Source organism: Ruditapes philippinarum, unplaced genomic scaffold (genome assembly GCF_026571515.1).
Source record: "Ruditapes philippinarum isolate M1 unplaced genomic scaffold, ASM2657151v2 ctg4910_1_1_1_1, whole genome shotgun sequence".
NCBI lineage: Eukaryota > Metazoa > Mollusca > Bivalvia > Venerida > Veneridae > Ruditapes > Ruditapes philippinarum.
The window spans coordinates 24,359-39,041 of NW_026855719.1; the positions used below are offsets into that span (position 1 = coordinate 24,359).

Genomic DNA, 14,683 nt, shown 5'->3' on the forward strand with positions numbered 1-14,683 from the left:
AGGGGCAAAACTTCCATAAGACTATTTTCGTTGAAGAAACTTTTGAAGAAATCAGATGTCTACAAGAACGTGTTTTATCACCGAGGATATGACACAGTTACGTGTAAGACTTCTTCACATTGTCAAGAAGTGTGATGATACATCCAATGTATACACTCGTGATGGAACATTCATTGTACTTACCAGAGTAAACACGTTGTCAAATCTCTTCCCCGGATGACCTGTTTAACATTGGTATCGAGGCAGATCTCAAGGAACTAGGACTCGAGCACTCATCTAGGATGCGTCGGAGGATGAGACCATTTCCTCATTGACAGACTCTTCTACTAGTCAAAATAACTTTGATATTTCTGTTTCTGTTGAAAATTGTTCCGATGTTGACAGTTCATTTATCTCTACTGACCATGCTGTGATTAACAAAGTTACGGATAAGTGCAGTTCTACTTGTAATCAATATAATATTTCAAACAATGAGAATGATGTGTTTTGATATAAATAACCATAAAAATGTAGATGTAAAATATAAGTTAATCATGACCACTTCTATTGCATTCCATTTGAATCTCAAATAGTTAAATTCTACTTTCTGAATGTTTGTGGTTTGGTATCCAAGTTACTGATACCCAGACTTTATTGATTTTTATTAAGGACTTTGATATATTTTGTATAGTTCGAAAACTAAAACTAGGCCAATTTGATAATGTTAATGTTGAGGGTTATACATTTAGATCTATAAATAGAGATAATTGTAAACGTGGATCTGGAGGTGTGTTGGGTTTTTATAAAAAATTCTCTGATAAAAAATGTAATATTTCTGGATCACGCCACTGAAAACTGTTTATGGTTTAAATTTAAAGACAGATCCAGCATATTTGGAGTAGTGTATATTCCTCCAGAAAGTTCTAAATATAGTTCACTAGATTTGTTTGTTGAATTGGAAAATAGTATTCTTAATTTCAACACTGTTTATGATGACTGTGATTTTTGTATATTTGGAGATTTTAATGCAAAAAAGTGGTAGACTTGCTGACTTTACAGACTTAAATAAGTACATTGCTGATAGGTTTTTTTGAATAACAGTACAAAACAATTGATTGGACAAAGTCGTCTTATTGAATTAGGATTTCCTGTCGATCGTTACTCGCGTGATATGCATAACTGTAAACAATTATGGTAATAGACTTCTTCAAGTTTGTAAATTTACAGATTGTCCATATTGCTAATGGTCGATGTGGTGCTGATGCCTATATAGGAAAATGCACAACTACAAAATACTAGTCTGATTGATTATGTTTTATTGTCTGCTATTAACTTTCCCAAAGTAACCCACTTTGATGTGACAGATTCTTTTTAATCCACTATTTTCTGATGTTCATTGTGGTATAGAATTATGTTTTAATATTATTTGGAAAGGATCTTACTTGTAATGTAGATAATGCAGTTTTGCAAAACGATAACAATGAGGGCCATTATTAAATCAACATGGGATAAAAATCTGAAGGATGATTATATAAATCAGTTTGATAATATCGATACAAATAATATTACTGAAGAAATGATTAAAATATTAAATGATAAGAATTATAATGATGAATGTATTAATTCCTTGACTGAAAAACTGTCAAGTATCATAACTAATGCTGCTAAAAGGTGTAATTTAATACAAGAAAAAAAAATATTTCACAGAAAGAAAAAATGCAAACTTGACCAAAAATGGTTTGATAAAGATTGCTCGAAATTTAGAAAGGAATATTACCTAAGCAGAAATACCTATAGGAAAAATAAAACCGAAGGTAATAAAAACCTTATGATGATAAACAGTAAAAGATATAAAAAAGAATTAAATAAGAAGTTTAACAGTTTCAATGACAATGTCATAAAAAAACTGAGAGGATTAAAGCATAGTGATCCTAAATCTTATTGGAGTTTATTAAATAAATATTCTTCTGATAAAAAAGTGATAATAAATAAAATAACTAATGAGGTTTTCCATGAGCATTTCAGTAATTTGAATGCAGATATTTTAAGAAATGAAAATGACGTAGATAATTTTAATGTTAACAACTTACCCAATGTTTAATGAGGCACTGAATTCGCAATTTACTGAGCAAGAAAATAGATAAGGCTATAAAGGCGCTTAAGAATAATAAAAGTCCATCTATATTTGATAATATTATTAATGAGTATCTCAAAAATGCTCCTGATAATCTGCTGGCTGTACTTACGCTATTTTTTAACATTATATTAGACTCTGGTATCTTTCCGGCATGTGTGGAGCAAGGGAGTTATCTTACCATTGTATAAAAATAAAGGGGATGTTAATGATCCGGATAATTACAGGGGCATAACAATACTCAGTTGCTTTGGAAAACTTTTCACTTCGGTACTTAATAACAGATTAAATGACTTCTTGGAATCAAAACAACATTCTATGTGAAGAACAAGCAGGTTTCAGGAAGCATTATAGTACTGTTGATCACATATTTTCATTAAAACTTCTAGTGGACGTATATCTTAGCACATGGAAAAAAAATTGTATTGTGCATTTGTAGATTATCGCAAGGCCTTTGATTCTGTAAAATCGCACTGCCATGTGGCATAAATTATTAAGTTACAATATTGATGGGAAATGCTTTAAAATAATACACAATATGTATGACAAAGCTAAGTCATGTGTTAGTTCGAATAATACAATTTCAGATTTTTTTCACTAGTCATACTGGAGTAAGACAAGGTGAAAACTTATCTCCAATATTGTTTTCTCTTTTCTGAACGATCTAACTAATTTTATGTCTGATAAATATGAAGGTTTGCAGTTTCTAAAAGAACATATAAATGATATGTTAAGTGATGATGAAAATGGAAGTTTATCTTAAACTGTATTTTACTATTGTATGCGGATGACACTGTAATATTGTCAGAGAGCTCTCAGCAGCTTCAGTTAGCATTAAAACGCTATGTCTGACTACTGCAAGCTTTGGAATCTTGAAGTAAATACAAATAAAACCAAAGTTATTATATTTTGGAAAACCAAGAAGAGGTTTGCGTAATATGCCTAACTTTCACTATGAGGGGACTGTCCTTGAAATTGTTGAGCATTTCTCATATTTAGGTGTCCAATTTTCATTTAATGGTAAATTCAGCAGAACTAAAAACATTCCTTATTGATCAAGCCCGTAAAGCCATGTTTTCTGTAATTAGGAAATCTAGGATACTTAATTTACCAAAGATATGCAATTACACTTTGTTTGATACAATGATAGCACCCATTTTGTTGTATGGGTGTGAAGTTTGGGGTGTTGAAGATGTGAGTGTTTGTGGATAAATTTCAATTAAAATACCTAAAGATAATTTCTACAGTTGAAACAGAGTACTCCAAATGCTATGATTTATGGGGAGTTGGGTATTACCCCACTTTCAACACAAATTAAAAGTAGAGTTCTCAATTACTGGGGTAAAATAGTTAATTCTAAACATGATAAGATAGTCAGCATTCTATATAGAACAACTCATAATTTATATACTCTGAATAATATTAAATCAGATTGGGTCTGTTTTGTTCGAAATAATTTAAATGATCTTGGATTGTCGCATTTTTGGATAAATCAAAATGTGGAATCTCCTGCTTCATTCAAGAATACTGTCAACTTAAGATTGCGTGATCATTTTATGCAAAATTTGGAGAAGTACAATTAATAATTCCAGTAAATGTCTAAATTACAGGATTTATAAACAGGATTTTTGTTTTGAGCCATACCTCAGCAAGTTACCTATGAATTTAGCTTTAATTCTCTTTAAATTTAGAAGTATGAATCACAAACTTCCTATTGAAAAAGGAAGGTTTGATGATATTTCAAGGAACTTAGAACTTGTAACCTATGTACCAGTAACTCTTTAGGCGACGAATTCCATTATCTTTTCGAATGTTCACATTTAGTCAATACAAGAAAGCTGTATCTTGATAAATATTTCTATGAACGTCCAAGTGCTTTAAAATTTGAAAATTAATGAACCATAGTAATAAAGATATCCTTTTGAAACTTGCCATATTTTGCAAAAATATTATGTTATTATTTAAATAATGTTAGCTTATTAGATTATGTATTTTCTCTTTGTTTTTTTTTTTTTTTTTTTCGCAATGATTTTTGATTTTTCTCTCTCATCCTCCATTATCAGTCAATTATTACAGTAATTTTATTACATCATGGAGTTGTATGACCATTTATAATTTGCCATTTTGTAGTATTTTGTTTTTACATATTATTTGCCATTTTGTATTATTTTGTATGTATGTACTGTTTTATGTTGTCACATGCCCATATGGGCCCTGACGTATTCAAATAAACCTTAAACCTTAAACCTTAAACCTAAACCTACGCAGTGATCTCCCCTTACAGGATTAGACTGGCCGTAGCGTAACCGGTGCGCGGAGTTTGTCCTTTTTTTAGTCTCACTCAATAACTATACATGTATTTCAAAATTTATGATGTGACGTCATGATGTGGTGACGTCATATAGGAGAATGTGAAACGTTACGCGTCAAATCAGTAGAAAATACTTAAAATCACTTATAAAGCGTGAAATAAAAAAAATATTTGTTTTAGAAATAAGATTCATCAACATTTCATTTGTGAACAACAACTCTTATATTTTTACTCGTGTCAACGCCACTTGTGAAAATATTGCATCTGGTGTTTACTCAGTGAAATATATTTCAATCTTACATGCAAAACAATTAAATAACCTCTATCACTGAGAAAAATAAAGCACGCTGTTGATGTGTTTTTTGTTTGTTTGTTTGTTTTTTTGTTGTTTTTTTTTATCTCTATAATTGTTAGTCAGTGACGTAAAACATTTTTAGTGTTGGAAGTTTATAATGGTTATTTTCAAACAGTTGTTGTTAACCTTATCGAGTAGCGTGTACCTTAAATTTTGAAAGACGTTAAAAGTCGCGTTGCCTCTTAATGTCGCACCTGAATTTAAATGTTGCAAGGATGATACCTTGAGGATGATATCCACATTGATACACAAGTACCAGAGGCTGAAGTCGCCGGTGTCTGTGCTTACACTGCACGTCGTGTTTGCACAGTAACCGATCAATATGAGAAACAATCCGAACCTACATTCGGTGGTCTTCCCATCCCTCCTATTATAACCGATCGAACGGCAAACAATAAAAAGCTTGCGTCATCTGTCATATCAAAAGGTCAAACAACACCCTTAAGACGCTCGAACCCAAAAAACATTGTGACATTGTCCAAGGGTGACTCGTCACATACCGATAACACAATTAGATCTCGGAATACCCAATGTAGCGATAATGACGAAGATTTCTTGGAGTATGTCCGCCGCCGAACTAAACGGTTTTATGTTGGCGGTTTTAAACCCAATATAACTGAGGCAAAGTTAGCGAAGTATGTTAGTGACAAAGGCCCAACAGTTACCAAAGTTTCAATCTTCAGAAATAAGAAATTTAGGTCAACTGTTGTCCGAGTAAATGTTGAGGACAATCATATGGCTAACTTGCTTGTCAATGACCATATTTCTGGCCCGAAGGTATCCAATGTAGACCTTGGTTATCATATAACGGTTATAAAAACCGTCATAATGAAGCACCCCCGCGCCAAATAGGTCAAAGAGACCAGAAGGTCAATAATGGAAAGTCCCGCTATCCGTCTCATATGCGGTATTCTAACCGTTATAGAAATGACCAGTATAATCCGGCTGATTATAATCCTTATAGCATTCTAGAAGGCGATGTTGAATAGAATCTTTATTATCACTTATGGATACTTTTAATAGTTTAAAAATAGCAACATGGAATGCAACTGGTGTAATGTCCAGTGCAAGCTACTTAGCAGACTTTCTGGTAAATAATAAAATAGACATTTTGTGGAATATCTGAACATTGGTTATTTAGACGGGATTTACATTGTTTAGAAAGTATTAACTCTGAATATATAAGTTACGCTATATCTCACCCCGATCTAGATATTTGTTCAACGAGAAAAGTAGGTAAAGGAGGGCTTGCTCTCTTATGGCATAAACGTTTGAATCCAACTATAACGAAACTTGAACTGAACTGTGAAAACTTCATTGGTGTTCAAATTATGACGTCTCCTGGATGTTATATATTTATAGTGCAAGTGTACTTTCCATGTAAAAATCACACAATACGCTTGCAATACATTGAAGATTTAGAAAATATCATTTGTGCATATCAAAATAAAGGTACATTATTTATAATTGGCGACTACAATGCTGAACTTGAATCCAGTCGCATTTCAACTCCTATCCATATTGATTCTCGAAGCAAACTGTTATCAAATCTCATGGCAAAATTTGATCTCAAATCATTAAACACTCTTCCTATATGTAAAGGATCAAAGTTCAGCAATGTACCGTACAATAGTGATAGACAGACACACATTGATCATATAATTGCACAGGATACTTGTGTACAAAATGTAATAAATTGTCAAATTTTAGATGACGATGCTCTTAGTGTTTCCACACACCGGCCTATTGTATGTTGTTATCATGTGCATGTAGCGAAAGAAATTTTCAGAAAAGGTACACAAAATATAATTAACTGGTGAAATGTTAAACAGGAAGATTTATGTGCTTATAGATTATTCTTAGACAATAGTGACGTTCTAAAATGCGCATTAAGACTCGAGATTAGTTTAAACTTCAGTTATTGACGAATTTATACTCGGCTATCGTTCTTATTGTCAACCTAGCGACAGACTTATACATCCCAAAAGTACGCTTTAAGCCTTACATTAAACCGTATTGGAACGAAACGCTGACAACACTACATAATGAAATGAAGAAAAAAAAAGACAATCATGGTCAAGTGAAAATCAATTGAAAGGCACGCCCACACCACGAAAACTACAAAGGAACAAAACGAGCATTTAGGAGTTTTCACAGAGATCTACAGAAGCAAGAGGAGGATATAGACTCCGCTGCTAAATACGATAACAATGAATTTTGGAAAAATTAATTAATAAGCGACGAAATAAGAAACCATTCACTTCCGGGTCTGAAATGAACTTTAATGGCTGTGTTCTTGAATGACCCGAAAGAAATTAATTCCGCTTGGAAGCATTTTTTAGTGAGCTTTACTCACCAAATGAAGAAGCATCATTCAATCCGGAGTATAGGATTAAAATTGAGAATGACCTTCAAGCATTAAAAAGAGGCATTACCACAGCGGAAAGGGAAACACCATATAATTGACGACGAAGAAATGTTTTTGAAAGCACTTAAATCATGTAAAAATGGTAAGGCGTGTTGGAAAAAAGACAAAATTTATTATGAAAACATTATTCACGGTGGGTCCTTACTTCGATGTGTATTAATCAAGTTATTCATTGGAATGTTAACCTTATCTCAACACCCCGACCGATTTAAAAAAGGGATTATTTCAACACTTTTTTTAAGGGAGGCAATAAAAAGAAAACTGATCCTAACAGTTTACCGGCAATATCTTTGTGTTCTTGTGTGCTTAAACTTTATGAAAAAGTACTCATGCAGTTAATTGAAGATGACGGAAAATTAGAGTGGAAGGATTTCAAAAAAAATGTGAACTGCCTGATGACAACGTATATGTTACGTGAATGTATCAACTACGCAAAAGAAAATAATTCTCCGGTATATACGTGTTTCCTAGATGCCAAGCCAGCGTTCGACAGAACATGGACATCTGTTCTATTAATCAAATATACAATACCGGAATTGACATTAAATATTCAAGGCAATATTATTCATTTTTTTCCACAGAATGCTTTAGCTGTGTTAAAATCACAAGGCTATACATCGGACTGGTTCCCGATTCTGCAAGGTACCAGACAAGGGCAGTGCCCTAAGTCTTACCTATATATCGTATTCATTAATCAGCTGATGAATGAAATAGAAAGTAAATGAAAAATATTGCTTCAAACTTCATGATATACGATGTGGTTGTCCAACGTCGGCGGATGATATGGTGCTCATATCACATGTTTAAACACGGTCTTGACAAACTTTTTTGACATATGTTTATGCAAATGCTCAAAACGAACGAATTTTGTACAATCCAGATAAGTGTAAAGTAGTTGTTTTCAATGACAAATCTAATGTTCCTCGTAAATTGGAAAATTAGAAGCAGAGAAATCAAAGAAACGGACATTTATTTGCACCTGGGGTGCCTTGTTATAAGTCTTTATCCTTATCATAAAATATAGAGGAAAGTTGTACTAAACTCCGCAAAACATTTTATAGCTGTGCGGATTGTGGAATACAAAAACATGGGTTCAAAGAAAATATATGAATCAGTAGCTTTACTGCGAGCGCTTTATGGGAGTGAACTGTGGACATTACGGACGCACAGTTAGCTCCCCTTGAACGAGCTCACCGTCAATGCATAAAACATATACAAAGCGTTCCGACAAATTCAAGAACAGACTTCATGTTAAGTAGCCTAGGCATATATCCGATAGGCGTTATCATTGACAAAAGGAAACTCTTCTTCGGTTTACTGTGTCGTTTGAATACAAAATTTAAAATTAAACAAGTATTTTCAAATAGACTTACATCTAACATGCTGGAACCGAGAAAAGTGTCTGGATTTATCCCAGATTTATAAAAAATATTAGGTCGGTATGGACTAACTTCGTTCTTACAAATTTATAAGAACACTGGAACTATACAATCCTCATACGCATGGAAAAACACGATCAAATCAGCCATTCACAAAACTGTTGAATTCGAATGGCGCAATAGAATATTATGCGATGCCAGTCTATCTAGTTTCTATTTCAAAATTGAAATTATTGTAACTTTAAACTACTGAATTGATTTGGATTATTCTGCCTTCACCTAAGCAATTTTGTTACACTAAACAAGCTCAGTTCTGATGCTCTTGATATATACATATGAACCTGATATCTATGCAACTAAGTAGCTTATTCCCTTTATATATATATTTTTTTTTCATTCAATTGACATTTGTTGATAGATATCACAGATAAATTGCAATAGTTATCCTTTAGTATGTTTGTGCATATTATAATTATGCCTTTCTTTACTAATTTATATAATTCTAAAACAATCTTGTATTTATATTTACTGTATATATGATCCTTTGTATATATGATCCTTTGTACTATCTGTAATATATATAATGTAAATGCTCTTCAGTGATGGAGGAAATAAAGATAATAATGAAAATAATAATAATCTAATGGATACTATAAGGAACTGTAAAATTGACAACATAGGACAGTTATATGTCTTAAAGGATTCCACTATGCAAAGTTTAAGTTTACTGTTTATGAGTTATGACTAAAACTTTGCTTTTAGAAGGGTTCGTTTTCAGAAATGAGGAACTCTAAAATAATCTATAACATACAATCATTATGAAAAATGTTTTCCTATTGATCATTATAAAGAAACAAATATAAGCATTCAGGTAAAAATCACACAAGCAAAATGATTGTTTGTACACAAAATGTTTGAAATATGTATAAAAGTGTTTCCATGCCCCACCCACTTTAAACTTAAAAAGTCTAAAAATACCTAGAATTTGCTATTAAATTTGACATTATTTAGCAATAATAATATAATAAAAATCAAACGATTTTCCTCCCCAAAGGAGATCTGAGAGATACATGAATAATGTTAAAAGAATAAAAAAATAAAGAAAAAAAATGCCCCTTCTGGGGTTTAAACTCATGTCCCGCAGTTTTAATGCAATTGACAGTAATTCTAGCCAATTTGAATACTCTTCATGGCGGGGGTAATGTAATAGGGAGATCTTACCTTAATGTCGCAAAATCAACGCTAAATATCGCAATTAGTTTTATTATACACTTTACTGTCAAAAATAGTATAACAGCTAAGATGTCTGTTTCAAACTTTGTTATGTGATCTATCAACGTAAAATATCGCACACTCTAAATGTCACAAGGATAGCTTAAATGTCACAATCGCCTTGATGGTAAATATTGACTTTCAGCGCTGAATGTTACACACAAAAATGCAGGACCGTTTGATGTCGCAATGTAAACGCTAAATGTTAGTTGTTTTTTTATAAATATTACTCTCCTGTAAAAGTGAATTACTCCAAAAAAAAGACTACTGTGAGCTCATGCTATCATCATTATGATAAGCTACACGTCATCGTGCTAGTAGCTTTCGGTGTATTCACTCCTGATAAATACTTATGTTAATGTACGAAAACTGTTCTGAAACTAAACATCATTTTCTTAACAATACAGGGCTCACTCTGTCTTAAGCTGAAATGTTGCTCATTGACAACACTGTTTTCAAGTTGCTAACAGAATTTTGCTAATTTGCAACCACTTTTGTTCTCACAGTATATGGTGCAAACTAACAATAAATGAAGTAAATTTGGTTGCACAAAAATTCTGGTCAGTGCAGGCCCTGTAATGGCCTTTATCTAGTCATCATCAACATCATCATCGTCATCATCACCATTATCTTTGACATTATCACAATCATCCATGATCATCATTGACCCCACCCCACCAACCCACCAAAACCCACCTACCTACCTAACTATACCTACCTATATCTACCTACCTAAACTGCGTAGTGCAGTTCGCCAACTAATCAATGTGTTGACTTAATAAATTGCCAATTTGGGAAATGAGAACAGCTTTGAAGGTTTCATTTCACGTGAAAACACCCAACCTCATCCCACCAAACCACCGACCCACCTACCTTCCTACCTATACCTACCTATACCTACCTATCTAAACTACGCCAACTAATCAATGTGTTGACTTACTAAATTGTCAATTTGGGAAATGAGTATAGCTACTTATATTATACAGTGCAGATTCAATTACAATGGTCTTGGAAAGTAGGTATCATAATTCTTATAACTGATTTGATTAAATTGTTAATGTTTCAATTATTCTTCAGATGAAACAAGGCAGGACAGACAGAAGAAAGCAAACATTTTTCAGAGGTTTTTAGAGAGGAGACGTTATAACCGGAGGAAAACAAGTAAGATTTTGCTTAAATACGCTATGCATGTGACTTTCCATAATTGATACACAGTCAAACCTTTGTTAGAGACAAACTCCGATTTAAGACCATCCTGTAAATAAAGACCACCTTTTCCCATTATTTTTTCATTGTAAAAAGTACATTCCGAAACAGACCTTTTGTCTGTAAGGATCATGCATTTTCTCCCTTTGGATGGTCCTTATTTAACAGTTTGACTGTACTGTGTTGACAGATTGACTTTTCGCGTAGAAAAAAATCAAGCTATTGCTACATGTTTTCCATTCCCGTTCCCGTCCGTAACAATATTTAGTGGTTATTGTTTTGTTGTACAATATTCATCCTCCGAAAACTAAGAAAATTTCGAGCGTAACTCCCGCTAGGCGGTTGTTCTTAGACACGATTTCTTCACCTGCAGAAAAATAGTAACTGAAAACGTAAATTTATTTTAATATAATTTAACTTTATGTTTATGATTGCTTATGTTTGTATCAATAAAGTACAGGAAAAATCAACAAGAATAAAATCACCTCGCCTTCCAATTATTGAAAATAGATGTCATGCTAAAAAGTTGTTTAACGAGAAATATTTGCAGTTAAAAGGATGTATACATCAAAATAATTTTTTTTCGTAAGGGCACCCATTATGTGTAAAAGTTACATTTTTGTTGCTGTAAAATTGAGGTAAATTAGCTATATTTTTCAAAATATCGACCATATTAATGGCAGTTGATCAATAACTGATAGATATTATAATAATCAATAACTGATAGATATAATAATAATAATAATAATAATAATAATAATAATAATAATAATAATAATAATAGTAGTAATAATAAATGTTTAGGATATAAAATATAAACTGCCTATTCAATATATAAACTGACAAGAATACGGACATCATACTAAGATCTGGTAGCACAGACGGGGACACCATCAGGGTCTTTTCGATTATTGTCTTGGAAAACTGTACGAACAATAGAGAAAGACAATCGAAAATCTGTGAAAAATGTGTTAGGAATATATTGACCTAACGAAGTAAGTACTCAGGAATAATGCTACAGTACGACATACAACGACTCGAAGGGAATCGCTCAATGACGTTACGTCACTTCCATTTTGGTTTGTTTGAATTATACAAACTGCCCAAAACATATAAATATTAAGCTGGTGGAGCATGGCATTTGTCACCAGTATGGGGGCATATGTGGCCTCATTTAGAAATTAAGTTATAGTGACAAAGTGGTGATTTTCATAATTTTTGGCAGCCATCTTGGACACCATCTTGGATTTCTCTGTTCGCCACAATTTATGCCGGATTTGGAAACTACAAACATTAGAGAACATTTTGGTATATGACATGTCTTGTTAAAAAGGGTCCGGGTAGCCCCTATGAATAGATTAGTTTCTTTTCGTAATTGTCACCTTACCATAGGACATATCATTTTTTGAGTTAATTTCTTCAAGTAAGTCAAACTGAACTTTACCTTGGCGTTCACATTAACTTGTTCACATAAACTTGACCGGTTGTTCTTTTTTTTCCTCATAATTTGACATAAAATTTTTATCAATGGAGTTCTAAAAACTCGGACAAACCATATCGGGGCCGAACTTCCCGACACCACAATCTACGTTTTTCTTTCATATGAGTGTGCGCGTTCCCAAGTTCAGTATTCCAGTACGGTTTAAGATATTGTTTGTACTTTGATACCAGGAGACATGCGGATGACTCTGTTATTGCCTTAATAACAGTCGTATATGCATTATCGACATCTGACCGATTTAACTCACAATGTTTCAGTCGAAGCAATTCACTTTTGGCTTTAATAGCAGATACATAATCATCTTTGTCACTCTCTTTGACTCCTTTCCAGTTTATTTTGGATACAGTTTCTACAACTTTCAGCCTTGTGTCACTTAAATTGCTGTTCGTAGTAAATTCTAGTGATGTAACTATAGGCCTATGGCGGGAAACGTTGAGGGCATCATCATCAAGAATTTCACAGCATTTTACATAATCTATAGTTTCAACTGGCATACATATATGATCAATGAGTGAAAAGTAACGATCATCATAAGAAACATATGAGTACCTAGCTCCTTTACAACTGTCTAATTTGTTTAAAGAAAGATAAAAAATACAAAAATTACCTGTTCTCTGGTGCTACTGCTATAAGTTTTAAAGGGACTCCACTGAGGTTTTTTGACATGACGGAACTGGAAATATTTTTTTGAGATTTTTACTCTATTTGATGTAGACCTTTACTAAAAACTTATGTGCAAAATTTCAAGTCATTAGCTCGCTCCGTTTTTTCCAGAAAAATTATTATAATGGTAAAAAATGACCCAAAATTGAAAAGCGTTTAAACGCTTTTTACTCAAATTTGGCCAAAGACTCAATCCGCGATTTCATTTGCTTCCACATTTAAACGGAAAATAACTTTATTTCTCGATTTCCTCATCTGGAATTTACCAATAATTGTCACCGTTGCGCCCCTGCTTGTCACAAAATTAGTCAGGTATTTATTTGACACCGATTTATTGAATCCACCAACAAAATACCTTTTCGTTGGACTTGTTTGGTGCCAGTCAAAAGTATCATATTGTCGCAAGTCTCGCTCTTTGCGAGATGTAACACGCACATATATTGCGGTCATTTTAGGAAACGTTGACACACGATTTGTACACAGTTGACTTTTGCTCTGCATGTGCTTCTCTATATCCGCCGTGATCGTACTAGTATTGTTAATGATTGACGGTCTTAATGAAGGCACATTTTGGTTTGAAGATTTATTATTAGTATTTTTCTCTGCACTATAATCATTTTGTCGGGAGGGTATACTAAAGTTCAGTGTTGTGGGATGTTTCTGCTGTGGGTAATTAGAAATATATTGTTTCTCTTTTTGACTTAGATATACTTCAAGTTGAGAGACACAGACTTCAGGCACGGTAAGATTGTCACCAATATTTGTGGTTTTTGCTGACGATTCGCTTGAGATCTCAGTGTTGTCGTTTGAATTGATATAAACAGATACCTTATTATAATTTTCATGAGCGCGATTTGGACTATGGTTATCATGCACATTACATTTGGCAATCTTAACTACTCCGGGACTATCAACAAAATCTTCTCTTAATAACACTGTCAAGACCACTATTTAGAGAAGTGTCAAGCGACACGTGGTTAAAATTTGACAGACTAGTGGCTATACACTCAGCAATAGACTTTTGGCAATTTGTTATATCCTGTCGTATGCCTTGAACTATGTCAAAAATACAAGTTACTTGTTCTTTTCGAAGCTTATCATTAGCATGATTTGTTTGTTTTATGATCAGTAGGTCTGCTTGTAGGTTAGACACTGTATTTTTCAGCAATTCCAGCTCTATGTTACACTGACAGCTATTGGAAGGTTTTGACTGTTGAATCGGATAAGACTGGGAGCATCCGCGCTTTTTAGCCTCACTCAACATTTCTTTAATTAGTCCAAAATCTTCCCCATCCATGACTGATAGCAACGTGTGAATGTCATTGGCAAGTTTTACTGAGATCGGATCTCCTTTCCCTCTATAGACCCGCCTTTTCAGTTCAGAATTAAATTCAAATGGAAAATCTTCATTTGATTTAAGAGCTTCGAATAATCGCAGTCTTGTGTTTTCTAAAT

The 14,683-nt window shown here is 33.2% G+C and overlaps 1 protein-coding gene across 1 annotated transcript in view; it reads left to right on the top strand.

The window, feature by feature from the left end:
• Positions 1-11,066, top strand: part of LOC132744200 (uncharacterized) — a 32,571-nt gene extending 21,505 nt beyond the window's left edge. The window contains exon 4 of the mRNA XM_060732823.1: positions 10,936-11,066. Coding sequence (XP_060588806.1) covers positions 10,936-11,066 — 131 coding nt within the window. The remainder of the gene's footprint in view (positions 1-10,935) is intronic.
• The last annotated feature ends 3,617 nt before the right edge of the window (positions 11,067-14,683 follow it).